This window comes from Mytilus trossulus, chromosome 6 (genome assembly GCF_036588685.1).
Source record: "Mytilus trossulus isolate FHL-02 chromosome 6, PNRI_Mtr1.1.1.hap1, whole genome shotgun sequence".
Classification (NCBI taxonomy): Eukaryota; Metazoa; Mollusca; class Bivalvia; order Mytilida; family Mytilidae; genus Mytilus; species Mytilus trossulus.
Window position 1 is genome coordinate 20,477,216 of NC_086378.1, and position 18,266 is coordinate 20,495,481.

General features: G+C 31.1%; 1 protein-coding gene across 1 annotated transcript in view; it reads right to left on the bottom strand.

Annotated features, from left to right (window-relative positions):
- LOC134720910 (uncharacterized) overlaps positions 1 to 18,266 on the bottom strand; it is a 58,935-nt gene that overhangs the window by 12,689 nt on the left and 27,980 nt on the right. Inside the window, exon 5 of the mRNA XM_063583475.1 lies at positions 2,890 to 3,036. Coding sequence (XP_063439545.1) covers positions 2,890 to 3,036 — 147 coding nt within the window. The remainder of the gene's footprint in view (positions 1 to 2,889; positions 3,037 to 18,266) is intronic.

The following is an 18,266-nucleotide window of genomic DNA, read 5'->3' on the forward strand; positions in this document are numbered from 1 at the left end:
GTTTTTGTTTAATGCACAGATAATAATTAGGAAGGGCCTGGTTTGCACAGGTTTTTATTTAATGCACAGAAAATAGTTAGGAAGTGCCTGGTTTGCACAGGTTTTTGTTTGATGCACAGATAATAATTAGGAAGGGCCTGGTTTGCACAGGTTTTTGTTTAATGCACAGATAATAGTTAGGAAGGGCCTGGTTTGCACAGCTTTTTGTTTGATGCACAGATAATAGTTAGGAAGGGCCTAGTTTGCACAGGTTTTTGTTTAATGCACAGATAATAGTTAAGAAGTGCCTGGTTTGCACAGGTTTTTGTTTAATGCACAGATAATAGTTAGGAAGGGCCTGGTTTGCACAGTTTTTTTTATTAATGCACAGATAATAGTTAGGAAGGGCCTGGTTTGCACAGTTTTTTGTTTAATGCACTGATAATAGTTAGTAAGGGCCTGGTTTGCACAGTTTTTTGTTTAATGCACAGATAATAGTTAGGAAGGGCCTGGTTTGCACAGTTTTTTGTTTGATGCACAGATAATAGTTAGGAAGGGCCTGGTTTGCCCTTTTTTTTTGTTTAATGCACAGATACTGATGCAAACAAAGGATTCCTTTCTTTTTAATTTTGACACAAGGATATGTTGTACTAAAATATGAAGTTTGACTTTGTGTATAGGAATCAAATTGGAATGGGAACTAATATACATATATTTAAAATTAAGTTATAATGCCCATTTTAAACAAAAACTAAATCTTTTTCCATAATTTCTTTGCCAATTTAAAAAAATTATTATAGCAACATCTACATAATATGAAAAATTCATCAGTATCGTATCAACATTTTTATGTAAAACATTTATAATTTTTAAATTTCTTATTTTCTTCATATTTTACTGTTATCTTTCTTATAAAAAAAAACAACAACACCGAAGCCCCCCATTAGCTAGTGCACTTACTGGTATAAACATCTATAATTTTTTTGGTAAGTTGTTTAAGAGTGTGAGGTCAATGGCACCATTTTTTTTATCATTTTTTTCAATTTGATTTAAGTTTTGATGTATAACATATCAATAATATCAAAGGGTTAAGTCGAGATTTTTTAAGAACAGTTTCTTTAATGAGTTCTACACTGTAGTTCCACGATTTATCAAGATTACAATTTTATTGATGTGTTTGCTCACTTTTAATGCTTTAAAACTGTAATAATTTAAAGGAAAATGTGAATTATTCTGAAGTCAAAAGATAAAGTGTGCATGATTCAGGAAGCATTTGGTGAAATTGTGTAATATGATTACTAGTAATTGTTTTCAAGTCCAAACTTTTGATTTTATTTGAATTAAAATGCCATAACTTGAAAAACTTTGACATTATTTTTTTCGATTTATTTCCTTCTTGAAAAGAAATTACATAATATTTGCCTTATTAAAGGTGTAGATTTCAGAGGTAAAGAAATAAAATCAAAAGAGATTAGTGCTATAGTCTTGACAAATCTGAAATCTGTATCGAGAAACCTTGTATAACTTCAAAGTCATCTAAATGTTTTAGTGAGTACTAATCAGAGCTTACATGCAAGATTTCATTCTAATGAAACGGAATTACAACATATTACAATTTATCTGTAAAATCTGAATCTAATGTTGGCAATGAAATCCCTAGACTACCTGTAATCTCATTATCTTACAATAATCAAAAAGCATATAAAAACTATAACTATATCAATGTACCAACAATATTATATCAAATTATAGCTATATAACATTAGTTTTACAAAACAATAAAGGACTTCCTAGGGAAATTAAGATTGAATGGTCCAAGGTCTATTTATATCTAGTTAGGGTGGTTTTCATACTGAAAAAGCTTGTTCACAATTGCTGACTCGACAGTTACTTAGTTTTAATTTTAAAATTTCAAACACTGGATATTGATTTTAACTATCCTGGGTCTCACTTCCCAATATCCTTATAAAAAGAGAAAATAATATGTCTATATGCTACTATATGATGTGTATTTATAAATCCCTTGTCCAATCTAATAATCTAACAAAACAAATTGTATGATTTCTCTGGAGTCGATCACTGTATTGACGTGGTCTATAACATTGTATCGATAGAAGGATGATAGCTCTGATATCCGCTGTCAGGAGCCAAGCTTCAAAGCTGAAGATTTCATGTGAACAGCAAATATAATGATCTTCATGCTATATAAATCTGATCTTAGATTCACAATTCTCAAAAGATTTCTCATCAAATAATCTCAAAAGAATTTTTATCATACATTTTTATCATAAACAATAAAACAATTTTATTGTGAGTAAAGCCTTCAGTGAAATTATTACAAATTGTAAACAGCAAGTCTTGTATTTATGATCAACAAATGTTTTGTTGTAATTTTCATTTTGTTACTTTACCATAAGATATTGGAATTACCCTTCTGGAGCACCTGAGATCAACCCCAGTTTTTGGTGGGGTTCGTGTTGCTTAGTTACATCAGTTTTCTATGTTGTGTCTTGTGTACTATTATTCGTCTGTTTGTCTTTTTTTCTTTTTAAGTCATGGCATTGTCAGTGTTTTTGGTATCTTTAACCCCTCCTTTAATAGAGAATTGGCGGATCCAGGGGGGGGGGGGGGGGGGGGGGGGGGGGGGGGGGGGGGGTCAGGGGGTTGGAACCCCTTTTTTTTGGCAAATCAATGCATTTCAATGGGACCATATAGCTGAAACCCCCCCTTTACTCTGGGTGGGACCCGCCCCTTTTAAAATGGCTGGATCCGCCCCTGAAAAGCATGAAGAGTAAACAGTATTATTGATGTACATTACTTTATTCATTTAATGCCTATGTTAAAAGATTTATTTTAATAAAAGTGTAATTCTAATAAATGATTGCCCCTATCCATTTTATAAAATTGTACCCTTTTCTCCACAGTTAGACGGCCCAGTATCTAACTCGTCACTAGAATCTGTGCAGTGGTCTATGTCATCACAGACTAAATCTTCATCAATACACCATTTGTTGTTACATGTAAATCTACTTGCACATGAGTTAAACTTTTGATAATCTGAAAAAGATAATTAGAAAAAAATGTAATATACATGTTTGTTATATTTGATTACAGCACCATCATATTTTGATAATCATTAATCGTAAAATTTATTTCATAAAAGATACATAATCATCATGAATATATGAGTAATATTTGCCACTGAACATTCTGCAATCAAATTTCAAAATAAGCATTTTTACTACTGTGAATTCAATAATCTGTATAGATACCAATTATTTATTGTTGATGATTTTGTGGATACAGGTGAACCACAAATTTAAACGTAAAATTAAGTACACATTTTTTATAGGTTTGTGTGTAGACTTTTATAAAACCACCAAAAAATATATTCACAAAAATACCATATTTCCTCAATATCCAAGAAAATTGACACCCACAAAAAATTAATAAATATATGTATTTCTACTTTCATACAAACAGAGAGCCGTGACAGAGAAATTACATTTGGTAAAGTATTTAAATTTTGTGATGTTTTATTAACAAATGCAGAACTTGCATTTAACGCAACAGAATTGGTCTCATCAAAAATAAAACTTTCCCTTTGAAATTTAGATAGCATTATATGTCTGTAGCATTATATGTCTGTAGCATTATATTGTCTGTAGCATTTCCTAGAATTACAATAACTATAATGTCACATTTTTGTTATGTTTATAAATCACAAAAAAATAAACACAAGCAAAATTTCTGAATTTACAATACATGACTAATTTATTCTATAATATTGTTAAGTATTATAAATTCATGTGCAATACCCAAAGGAATCGGTTCAACAATGGTTTTCTGCTCTGGGTACATCAGTGAATGAAAACAATTCGAAACTGGACATTTAACATTAACAAAGTTATTTAAGCTTTACAAGGAAGATATGGGGATGGATGTGTATTTTGTGAATAAATCTGTAGGGACCTATCATTATATGATGCAATATTAAATCTGTTTAATCTGTTTCACAGAAGACTGCTGTAATACCAGTGCATTATTCCAACCTGAACAACATGCAAACAAATCCAATTTGATACAAATTTGCACCTTTTTAATTCTCTAACTGTGAATACAACTCTCTAAGGAAGGAGTAATACCACATCTTTGGGACCAAAACTTTACTAATATTACAGAAATAGTGACTCATATCTGATAATAACTCAAAATCCTTAAATAATTCTGTTTCTATAAAGATGTAAAAACCTGCTCAGTTCAATTTGCACATGACTTCTAGTGCATAGAATATAATTACCATTAACCATTACAAGACAACTATTGATCTGTCAGTATCGGTAGGCAAATAAAACAGATTGTTTCAATATTATATGCCATATTATTAACCATAAATTTGCTCTAGTTTTCACTAAACAATTAGGGACTATGAAATATGCATGACATAGTCTTCAATTTAATGGTCATATGTTGTTTACAATGCAATCCATTCATCAGCCCTTAAAACAATTGTTTATCCTATACAAATATGAAATGACAACTTCTAAATCACAATTAGATGACTTATTCCAACAAAACAGTATTACAAATTGATAAAATACTTGGCTATGCTTTCTGTTTATTTACTTGTTGCAAATTTAATGCAATGTTATGAAATTGGATTTGAAAATAAATTGGCAATATTTACAATTGATTATAAAACAGTCTAAATATTGGTAGTCGTGGAGTGCAACCTTGTGTAAATATTTCCCACTCATCCAAACACAGATTTTATCTGAAAGTTTAACTGTTATGGCACCAGTAAAACAAAATTTGAATTACAATGCTTTACATTAAGTATAAATGACCCCTCCTCATTGAGTGGCTAGATAATATCCATTTTTTTTCTTAGAATGTAGTTCATCTAAAGTAGTGCTATGACAATTGCAAATTGCTAAAATACTTGGTTTTGCTGAAATTTTTCTGATTTTTTTTGTCTGAAATGCTTATCTGGATTTGGTTTTATCAGAAAAACTCAAGCCAAAACAACTTAACAGTCATGGATACAAAAATATTGGATGGACATGACCTATAAATAATAGCAAAATTCATTTATGGTCAACTTGAATCTATGTTTTTGTTTTCTATACAATATTTAGATGTTATAAGATATTATCTATGATGCCACTTCATCAATACATGTAGTTCATTTCCTGGACTGATATTTATTGTACAATGTACCATCATGTTCAGATCTTTTCTCATTACTGAGTAGACTTAATCTGGACAATATAGAACTTGACCAATGGTAACATTGATGTATAAACTCAAATCTACCTTTATTTATACTTATAAAATTTGATTTAACATTCAAACAGGACGTTATGCCCCACTCAAATTATTACATTTCCATGTTCAGTGGACCTTAAGATTTAGGTCAAAACCTGATAATGAACAAGTGAAATAAGTTCCATACTTTGTGTGACTACAAACAACCACAAATCAAATCTTTTACTTTGTTTGGACCCGAGAATATAAAGCCCTTTCTCATAGGCAGGGCATGAAAATTTAACAAGTACAAACACACTTGACTTAAGACATTTAAGACATGTTTTCCCCTGTAATTGTAGTCTAAATGACATTTTTACACAATTCTATAATTTGTCAACTGATGTGGTTCCAAAGATTGAATAAACAATTTAATTGTTGATCTATTTAATTGATTTTCATGTAGTTAATCTTGCAGAACAGGACTGGGAAATAATAGTATATCTGCCAATTGAATTAGTAAGTCAATATATGCTGAAAGAACCTAGTTTTATCCTACATCACTATAACTGTTGCTGCTCTGATGGCCTTAGATACAATTCATTACAATCATTTTCCCTGTAAACTTCATGTTTTTGCATCCCTCTGATACTTTTAAAGAGCCCTGAGGTTGTATTACTCAATAGTGAACAATAAAAGACTAGAAGAAACATTGATATGTCTACAGATATCAGCCCAATGTATGTCTGGAAACTTTCTATCCAGCCAATTTATTGATAACACAAATAACAGGATTAGTTCCTTAACATGATACAGACAGTGAAATACAAATTTCTTAAAACTTTCATAGAATTGCATTGAAAATCTTAAATGACTCAAATCAGACTAACAGAAATATACAAATCAACAAATTGATATTTTCATGGAAAAAGGTTATATTCTAATGTTAGGACTTCAACGGCAAATTTTAGATTTTCTAACCATATAAAATTGAAAATGGAAATGGGAAATATGTCAAAGAGACAACCCCAATCAAAGAGAAGACAACAGCCAAAGGCAACCAATCGGTAAATACTTAGATACAGAACATTCTTAAACATGGCTTCTTGCAGAATTTGGTCAATTTCAAGTAAATTTGTTAATTGTTTGAAATAACCAAAAGTTCTGTTTTTCTAAAAGTTTCAAACCTTTGTCTGTAATATAAATATGGAAGAGTACAGATAGCCTCTCTTTCTATAGAAAACTTAAAGTTGAAACAAGAGAAAAAGCAGCAACTGTATAAACTCATTAGCTCACATTGTTGCAAATTACTCCTGTCAAACAATTCTGACCGATTCATCAACAAGATTTTGTGAATCTCCTATTTCTTATAACTTCATTACTGTTTTGACTAACTTTCTACATAAAAATAAGCTACATCTGTTTCAACAAGCTGGAAAATAATGTTGTATATACATGTTGTTTTCTCAGCTGATAGATCAGTGTTAATTATTCTACAAATGTATTGTACTCAAGACCTCTAAGTAGCAAATAAACCAAAACTTATTGGTGTGTTAAAATGGGGTACTGATTTAGGGGGAATCTTATATTCATCATGCTAAAATAATTATAGGAATCATATATCATGATTACAATTATCAAATGATATTCTAGGAATTGTGCCTTATTTCTTTCATTTGAGTTTTTTGCTTTTAAAAAATTATCAATTCATGCATCTCTGTTAGATCCCTACATGATCCAGAATAAATATGTGACGGCTTAATCTAATTAGTAGCAGTAATTATTTTGTTAAGAAGTTTAATTACAAGAGAAATACACTGGCGTCAGAAGTCATACAGTTTTTAAAAACATCTCTCATTGTTTTTCCCACCAAACTTTCACTGGAATCTTAATGCAAACAAATATCAAAGAAAAATTACATGATACAAATTAAGAACTACTTTGATATATAGTTTATATGGCTTAAAATATAACTTATTATCATATATTCTGGAGAGACACTCAACAATAAGTCAGTAATAATTTGTAAAATAAGGGGCAGACGAATACCAATGGGACAATAAACTTGCAAAATGAATCATTGAGGTGGTGTTTTGCTTTTGTGTTGTTAGGTTGCTGTCTCAGGCATCAATTCAAAAGGTCAATCCCACCAAGCTGTGAAACAAACAAACAGAAACAAGACATGGTCTGCCACCAACAATCAACCCACAAAGTATGTAAAGTCAGGAATTTTACAGTTGTTGACCATTTGTTTCATGTGTTTGAGCTTCTGATTTTGCAATTTTGATTAGGGACTTTATGTTTTAAATTTTCCTCAGAGTTCAGTACTTTTGAGATTTTACTTTTTATCACATTCTGTACTTTCTATTAAATAAAAAAATCCTAGCAATAACTTTTGGAAGCCTAAATGGCAAGGCATATTTTTTGTCCTATTAGCCTTACTCAATCACCCCAATGCTTTTCAGTTGTTATAAAAATCTCTTCACCACCCATCAATCAATCTTTTTTTTTTTAAAGATAAATCCTTCAATTTCGCTCTGATAATCAGTTAAGGTTTATAAAGATAAAAGATGTGCAATATTTGTTCATCAGTTTCTTTGATAATAGCATGTCAAAGGATGTTTTGTTTATTTTGATTCTAAATATTATGATCAAAATTTTCATTAATATTTTAAATTGCATCTCATACAGTTTAAATTACCCTTTCTCCTTATTAAAATTCTACCTAGAATAGGAACTGAAAAAAACTATATTAAAAATATCATATTCAATCCCATGATTATCAAACATGCTATAACTACACAAGTTAAACCTAAGAGAGCACTATTACGTGTTAAATGTTTCCCTTAACGCAGGAAACATGTTGCGTAAAGCTTTTATCAAATTAGAGCTAAAGGAAAAGAAAAATGAAAAGTATGGCTTGGATAGTGAAGACTTCTAATGTCTTGTGCTTTCACTAAATAGTTACAGAATTAGATCATTAGCAATCTCACGTTATAACATCATACTTCTTTGTACAAAATCAAACTTGCTCCAGTTTGTTGGTGCTTTATGTCACATTATACTCTTAATGATGACAGCTTCACATGAAGCAGGAAATATATCTTTTATATTCAGAATGACAACATGTAAAAATAAAGTAAGGATAGACCATGCTGAGTACTGGTGAACTGACACATTGTTCTGATCCTCATAAGGTACATTCTAGAGGAAGACGAAAGTATGAGTAGATGACCATGCTGAGTACTGGTGAACTGACACATTGATTCTGATCCTCTTGGGGTACAATCAAGAGGAAGGCAAAAGTAAGGATAGACTATGCTGAGTCCTGGTGAACTGACACATTGATTCTGATTCTCACAGGGTACATTCTAGAGGAAGACGGAAGTATGAGTAGACCATACTGAGTACTGGTGAACTGACACATTGATTCTGATCCTCACTGGGTACAATCTAGAGGAAGACGAAAGGATGAGTAGACCATGCTGAGTATTCATGAACTGACACTTTGATTCTGATCCTCTTAGGGTACAATCTAGAGGAAGACCAAAGTATGAATAGAACCTAGACTATCCTGAGTACTAACACACTGCCACATTGCTCATGATCAGTACAAGTAGACTGACCCATTATTGAGTACTAGCAGACTGCCACATTGTTGAGTACTTCGAGACTGACACATTGCTGAGTAGTAGAAGACTGACACTTTGTTGAGTATTGTTGAGTACTAGAAGACTGACACATTGTTGAGCACTAGCAGACTGACATATTACTGAGTACAAGCAGAATGACACAATGATTCTGATACACACAAGGTACAATCTAGAGGAAGACTAAACAAAGTATGACTAAAACCATGCTGAGTACTACTACACTGCCACATTTGATTCTGATCCTCACAAGGTACAATCTAGAGGAAGTCCAAAATATGAATAGACCATGATGAGTACTGGTAGACTGATACATTGATTCTGATCCTCACAAGGTACAATCTAGGAAAAGTCCAAAATATGAATAGACCATGATGAGTACTAGAGTACTGACACATTGAGTCTGATCCTCACAAGGTACAATCTAGAGGAAGTCCAAACAAAGAATGACTAGACCATGCTAGAGAACTACTACATGCAAGAGTACTTCTACACTGACACATTGATTTTGATGCAAAGTTCTATGATATTTTATTTTCAAAACATTAAACTATAGAACTCTCAAAATATACAGTATGCTTCACCGAAGTAGTTTAACATGCTTGCTTACAGCAATGAATTAAATTTCTCAGAAATTTATGGCTTAATATCTTCAATTTCACAACATATTTTAATCATCTTCAATTCACTGTTCTAGATTGTACTGGCTCAAAGAGTGGCATTCTTGCCTTGTTTCCTCGACAAATACTTAAAAGACAGTCATTCAAGTTATATTCTTAGGCAAAGAAACCTTTAATTTACGTAAACACAACACTAAAATTAAAGAAAATTATTGGTATACATCAATACCACAGCAATTTTCCACCTAAAATCTAGTTTTCTCTCAATTTACTTGTATTGATATTTTGAATTCATTTAATTTACATTTCCCTTTTTCTTTTTAAATGCATTACTTGTTTTCTATACATACTCCAAGTAATGCATTATAACTCAATTAAAACTATTGCAATTATTTATCTATGCAAAAATTGATCAATTAAAACAAAACTTTGAGATTGATTAATGCAATTTCAGGGAAATGCTGCATATATGAATAACGCTCACAGCTAAGAGTTATCAGACACCCTTTTAACAAATAAAAACATCGCAAAAACATTCTAATTTTAAAATAAACAAAAGAATGACAAAAAATGCAGGAGAAAAACAATTCTATGGTCATAAACTTTACTGTGTAAAAACATGATATAATTGTAAAAATATGATCTGTTTTAATTCTATTTTCACACCTGATTCTTTTTTTCCACAGAGGATGACAAATTAATGATGAAATATAATTGACATGCAGACAGCCTTCGCCATGCTTAATTTCCCATTTCACATACAGTTACATCATTTTAACAAGTAACTGTTACATATATTTTCATCACTAAGAAAACATGGCATGACTTCCATGCAGGTTGCATGTTCTTAATTTACCATGCAAGCTCATTAATGTTTCTGAAGCTGGAACAAGATTTGTTTGCCTTCAGAGCATGCCTGTTCTTTTCATTACAAGTGATATCGCTTCAATGATCAGACATTACTGTGGTTCAAGGAACCTTCATGACAACCTCAAGATTGTCTATTAAAATGTCTTCTTGTTGTTGACATGCTTTTATACTTCAATAATAATTCTCTCTGATTATATCTTCGTTTAATATTCAATATAAAAAGGTTATAATAAAAAAATCTTTTGATTGGGACAAAGCGTAACCAATATGCTTGTAGTACTGTGTGTTACTGATTAGCAGTGATTACAGTTGATGTATTAGAATTGATTGTGAGAAAGAAAAATAATTAATTAAACAACATCTCAAGGTAACTTTAATTTAGTTGACAAAAGGAAATTATCATTTATTTACAGTCAACCTCTCTGAGAAAAAATTACTATCAAACTTTAAAGAAAGGTGAAGTATTTTTCAATTGTAAAGGGGCATAACTCTAGAACAGAAAAATTATCCACCACCACCAAAATTTAAACTAGAAATGTGTTTTGTGGTAATAAGCATTGTGTATAAGTTTCATAACATTTGGTTGAGTCAAACTCAAGTAAAAGAAATTTATAACTGTATAACAGTAAAGTGACAACCAAAATTAAAACTTGATCAGGGCTTTCTGGTACTAAGCATTGTGTACAAGTTTCATAACATTTGGTTGAGGCAACCTAAAACTAAAGAATGGAAACCAATTTTCAGAAGTACATACCGTCCGTCGTAAGGAAGGATGAACAGTCAGACCTGAGGATAAAACTTTTAAAAAAAATCAACCAATAAATCATTAACCTAGGCTTGCATGGCTAGTGAGTTAAAAACAAGTTTGGTCTTTCAGTAAAATATATCATCTGTCATGGTACCTGAAATGCCTTGAAGTGAACTTAAACAATAAAGCCATTAAATAATGGCAAAAAGTTATATAAATATTAAAAAAAATTGTCAATTATCATCATACATCTGAGAATTTATCTTCAAATGAAAAAAATGGCTGTTGAAAAATGTTTCAAATGCTTAAATTAATATGTACAAATAAAAGCAGAGAGTGACAAAGTATCTTCTTGTGAACTCTTTCATAGCAACACAGCTATGAAATCTTAATGGCTGATTCTGTATGTAAACGTCAGAAGCTGATTATAAACACTTTGTTCTAATTACGTTTATGGATTGTAAAGTTTTGTAAGCATCAAAAGTGTAATTAAGACTTCCAATCACTATTGTGCTGGCGGTCACGATTTTTTCAATTTCAATTAAATGAAAAGACGATAACTGCTGCGAAGGAAGACTGAAGTATAGATGTTTGCATGCACCAACATCAAGGATATCACATCAACTCTTTTCTCATAATTACACAAATTTATCTTAAAGACATTGTCATGATGCCACTATTGGGATTTGACATGCATTCACAGTCGTACATATTTGAATACACCACAATTCTTGCTTGTGGCATTTTTTTATAAATTGTTTCGACTTTTCAATCGATTTGTTGTTGTAAGTCATTAGATGTTGATAATGACATAATAACAATCTCCTCAAATTGGAAACTGTAAATCAACATTTTAAGGAGGGTAATTTTTAATGTGATTCTTGACAATGGTCATAACTGTGCAACGTTTATTAATGAAAAGTAAATTACAAGCAAAAAATTTGGTTTTCATAAAAACAACACTTCAAAAGACTCTTTAATGTTGACAGGAAAACATAGCACTTGACCGAGAATATGCTTAACCCTTTCCTCCATAATGACGCTTTTTGACGCCACCCCCTTTCCTCCATAATGACGCCTTTTGACACCTGTGTAGTACCTCAGTTGAAACACTTTGAAAATGTCTTCAAAATGTAAATTTATCAGGAATATAAGAGAAGACACCAAAAGGTGTACCTTGACAAATCAAATGACCTATTAACCTAAAATTCTATTGTAGAAAGTTTTTTTTATTATTATTCATGCTTTTTTCTTAGTTTCAGTCAAAATGAACAAAGCTTCTAGAATTTGCACTTCACACATTTGACTGTTTTAATTTTATACATGCAGAAACATGAATAAGGAATATAAATATCCATTCTGAAACACACAAAATCAACAAACTTTCTAGATTCTCAAATTTAATTTTACCAACTCTTTGTAACATTATTCTAACTGAAATATATTGTGGGTTAATTTTGCACTTTTATCAACAGTATGACATTCTTTACCTGATTTTAATTAATGAATGAAGAAAATTAAAGAACTATTTTCATTGCACTGATTAATGACACCTTTTATGTACATTTCATATTTTGCACTTTTTGACATAGAATCGACACCTTTATGTACATTTTACCTGAGTTCAATTATTCTAAACAATCTGCTCTCAGCTCAACTCCTACTAAATCAAACAAAAAGTCTATTTTTTCTTTCAAATAACATGATGTTCTTATTTGAACTAAGAAATCGTGATATAGTGAAGATCTGATGTTTTGTATTGAGCGAACCTATCATCTTTCTAACAGGAAATTACATATTACAAGCGTCAGTTATAACAATGAAAAAATGTGAAAAGACAGGAAAAACATATATTGATCATGTTTCTTGTATCATTTGTCTTACTTTTCTATGTAAAGTCTGTCTTCTTATCAAATCTTTCTTTCCATACATCTTCATGAAACTTTTTATTTGAAACCCAGAAATGAATATTAATGCTGATTTGACATGTGAGCATTCTTAAAGCAGTTATCAGACAGACAACAAGATGTGATGTCAATTGTTTATTTCTAATAAATGTCAGAGGACTGTGTTTTTTTCTTGATCTATAGAAACATTATTCAAATGTTATGTAGTATGGTGAATCTTTGTTGATCAGAAGCTGTTATCCAGTACACTCATGGTGATTCAGTTAAAGACCATTCTTAGATGCTGACGCCTCACAGTAAAAGCTAGTCTTTATGTATGTTATAATATATAACATAAAGATAGCTCTTGGTTCATTCAACTGTTCAGAAACTAATCAGACAGATGAGACAGACTATTTACAACTTAGCTCTTCTGGTGCTGACTTAGACCTAACAGTAAATTTAAAGCTGGGTATTTTAGGTGATCAACTCTGAATATCTCTCTATAATAAACATACAATATATATATTATATGTAAAGTTGGAAAATCAGGGTGCAAAGTCATCCCAAAATCGACTTGTTTCACAAATATTCACACAACACAAGAATGACTTTTACTTACTAGATGTATATTTATTTTCTGCATGAAATGTTACAGCATTTCTAAATCAAAGACAGGTGCGACATGTGGAGCAGGATTTGCTTACCCTTCCGAAGCACCGGACATCATGATCAACTACAGTTTTTGGAGGGGTTCCTGTTGCTAAGTCTTTAGTTTTCTATGTTGTGTCTTGTGTACTTTTATTTGTCAGTTTGTATTTTTTTTTAAGCCATGGTGTTGTCTGTTTGTTTTTTATTTGTGAGTTTGATGTCCCTCTGGCATTTTTTGCCACTCTTTCTAAGGCCACACCAATTTGATTCCTTGTTCGACGGACTCGCCCCCACCTATTTTTTTCAAAAACAGATTTTTTTTATTTTCATTATATTCCCGCTTCCCGCATCCGGAAATGAAATCATGTCCATTTCCCGCACCGTTTTTTTTGTAAATAATTTATAAAGATCTCAACATTTGTTTTTTAAAATCAAAGTCTAGCCTTTATAAAACGATTTTTAACCTATCAGCACCCCACAACACTGTAAATATCTGCGAGAATATTTGTTTCAGCATGAAACCAATTTATTCCAAGCGGGAGTGCTCCGATATTTATAAATAGAAATACCAGTACAGAACAAAACGTTGGTTTCTTTCCCCCTAACTTATATTCCCTATAAAAAAAAATGTTCTTGTTAAAATAAAGTACAAAGAACTTCTGAAGGATTTGCCTTCAACTGCAATTATAATGTATGGTGACGGTCATACCCGCTGCAGGTTTGTGCACCTGTACATGTCCTGGTTGATTCAGGGACCTGTCGTTCAGCAGTTATCGTTTGTTGATGTGGTTCATTGGTATTTTCCTGTTTGGAAATATAATTTAGATCGTTGGTTTTCCTGTTCGAATTGTGTACAATACTAAGTTGTGGTCCATTATAACTTGCTGGTTGGTCTTGATCAAAGCCCTGTGTAAAATGCCGTACTTTGTTTTCATAGTCCACTTAACATAGAAAATGATAGTGCGGATGCCAGGTTAAAACCTATGTTTGTTATTATCAGGTTGGGACCAACCCTCCCTCAGACAAGGGCCTTGAAGGGGTCATTTTACCATGTTTACTGTTGTAGAAAAGAAAATAGCAATACCAATGATTTGTACAGTGCTACTTTACAAAACCTTTGACAACTTAGAATTTTTTACTCTAAAAGAGGAGAAATACATTATATTTTAAACAACTTTTCTAAAAGAGGGATGGGTCCACTTATTTTAAATAATATTAAACTGTTAAAGTTAATGTGTTAACATGGTTAAATTCCAGGAAAATTACATAATTCTTGGACATGTTTTGACCATTTAATACCAAATATTATAGTTCTTTGGGAAAATATAAGCCCTTTTGAACTTAAAGTGTTTTTACCAAAAAAATATATTATAACTTAAATTGACCCCTCATAAAAGGGATATTCATAACATTAAGGGGTTGTTCTGAACCTGATTATGACTTGAATGGAGAATTGTCTCATTGTCAGTCACACATACATAGACCAGATTTAATTATTCAATTATTTCTTGTTGAACAGGGAAAAAATACTTCATAAATTAAAGAAATGTCAAGGTACAAGTGATAAATCAAGTTTTAATATAGTCAAAACCTACTATTTCATGTTTACAAAAAAAAATTATAATTGCTCGCCTTTACTTTTTAAGCTTCGCCTCAAAAATTTGCAAATTATTTTTTTTTTTATTAAAATTTTCAAATCGGTCGCTCGCCCCAATTTTTGGAGTCCAAAAATCCGTAGAACAAGAAATTAAATTGGTGTGGCCTAAGTGGATAAATACTATGAAATGTACAATTTATAACATATATATATATAATAATAATATATAATAATAAATTCTTTATTTAAAGAGGGTAAACTCAGTTAGTTACAATAAACTAATCTTCCCTGAGGCCCTCATATATATAGGCATAATTTCCAAAAGACCTACCAGTATTTGTCACTTACAATAGTACATCTTATTGTAATAAAAACAATAATGACTAAAATCACAAAAATATACAAATATATATCACTATGGTATATCCAATCTTTTTAGCAACCCAACCGACTAATTTGTACTAACTAGTACCTCTTACTCAGTTTAATGTGACAACTAGAAGAATATTGTGAACATTTTTGCTCTAATGAAGATAGAACAGACTGACATAGCATTCAACATAAAAGATTCTTTTAAAGTTAGTGATCAGTAAGAACAGATTTTGATGGATCTCTGAGCAGCAATCAACGGTAACATAATAATAATAACGTATGTTGCCAACTTATCTCTTCATTCATAATAATAATTTGTTGATGAAAATGCCTCAAACTTCATGTGTATTTTAGTCTCACCGAAAATTCCTAAGACCATGTGTATATTAAAATTCTTGTAAAAATCAAAAACAATATCTGGAATCTCTCAATTCCCAATAAAAATTGGAAATAACCAGTATCTTTACATTCATCCTAGCCTCACAGAAACTTAAGAAAAAGTGTATTCACTAAAACCATTGAGAAACTAGAAATCATCATTAGAACATTTATGATAGTTTAGATCTATAGCTTTTCTAAACAGTGAAATGACAGTGACTGGAACAATTTATTGGAACATCATGATTTGTCAAACAAATATATAATAGTAATTTATAGAAAGTGAAGGGCTAAGTTAAAATGGGAAGACTGTTCTAACATGTGACAAAAGGCAGAAGTAAAAGTTCACAAAGACAGTCTAAATTGAAATGGGAAGACTGTTCTAACATGTGACAAAAGGCAGAAGTTAAAGTTCACAAAGACAGTCTAAGTTAAAATGGGAAGACTGTTCTAACATGTGACAAAAGGCAGAAGTTAAAGTTCACAAAGACAGTCTAAGTTACAATGGGAAGACTGTTCTAACATGTGACAAAAGGCAGAAGTTAAAGTTCACAAAGAAAGTCATGAGAAGTGTCAGTGTAAATGTATTGTCAGTAAGCATGTAATATATTTTGTCTGCACTACTTAAAGTAAAACTGAGAATGGAAATGGGGAATGTGTCAAAGAGACAACAACCCAACTAAAGAGCAAAAGCAAACAGAAGCCACTAATGGGTCTTCTATACAGTGAGACAACCCTTTACCATGAGTTGTGTTTCAGCTGGCCCCTATACAAAAATGTTTACTAGTACTAGTTCAGGGAAAATGGACTTCATACTTAACTTCACAACATGTAAATGAACTAAAAAATAAAATCCATGTTTATCCTGGACAAGTGATAATTCAGAAAGTTGTCAGAACGTGAATAAGTGGATACAGCAAAGTCCACATAAATAAAAACTAGCCAATCATCATGTGGTTACTCACAGACACAATTTACCAAAAGATAACTGGAGGACAAGTTCTGTTTCTACACTCTTAAACAATAGATAGACAATAGGAAAACTCTAAATCATACAAAGTCAATGTTTTGCTGTTGGAAAACACAAAGTTATTAAAACGCAGGTGCTAGATACAATATAATATTTGAAATTCTAAAAAAATCATTAAATTTGTATCTCTGGAGTCTGGATTAGTTATGGATAAGAATTTCACATAAACAAATATTCAAATAAGCAGACAAGATGCTGATAAAATAAATCACTTCACTAAAATATTGAACGCTAAAAAATATTTATATATAATATCAGCTATTATATAATTTAGACAAGGGGATAAGGATTTCTGTAATATTAGAGGTGTTTTCGTAGAAGTGAGAAATAAAAAGTACAGGTTCCATTCCCTGCTCGGGGAGGATGTAAAGAATCAGATCTACTCTAACATTGTTAGGTTGATTTTCTAGACACTTTATAATCTCAGTTTAAATTAAAGAACTACATGATATTGTACATAGGTGAATAAGTCCATGCTTTAATAGACCTTCATTACATCCATTCTCACACCAAACAAGACAAAAAAGAAATTACTGATAGCTTTTTCAACAATTGAGAACTTAAATGTTTAAGGCTTCATCTATTTTGTTACTAAATGAGTCTGTCTGATGACTTTACTAGGAAAATACTTTCAATACCAGTTTTATTCACGTAGAAGCCAATAAATTACTTTCTTCCTAGTCTGCAATTACAGTAAATAAAAAGTTTTTCCCAAGGAAAATTTGTATCAAAACACAATCAAAGATTTAAAGTATTTTTTCTCATCAACATTTAATCTATTTGGGAAAAAGACTTCAAAAATAAATAACTTCCAAAATGTTAAAATTGTATTTACTGTAAAAGTATGTTGTATAAAACATGAGTAGCAGAGCAGGCTTCAAAACTGAAGTTAAGCTATTGCAAGTCAATAATGAGTTCCACAATTCTAGTTGGGTTAAATAGATTGAAATGTGACACATGGAATGAACTAGTGTAAAAATATTTCAAACACATATTCATACACACAGTAGTGTGACACTACCAATTGATTTGAATTCTTTCTTGCAACTAAGTATTGATGAAAATTATAATAAAACACAGAACAATTAAAATGACTCCAGATCAATTTTACCATACCAGTTCTTTTTTTCTGAATATTTTAACAAATAAAAAGATGTGTACTGATGAAAAGCATGAAACTTTTAACAAAATTAAATGCAATACAATTTTCTACACCACAGATCTGTCTTTAGCTTTTA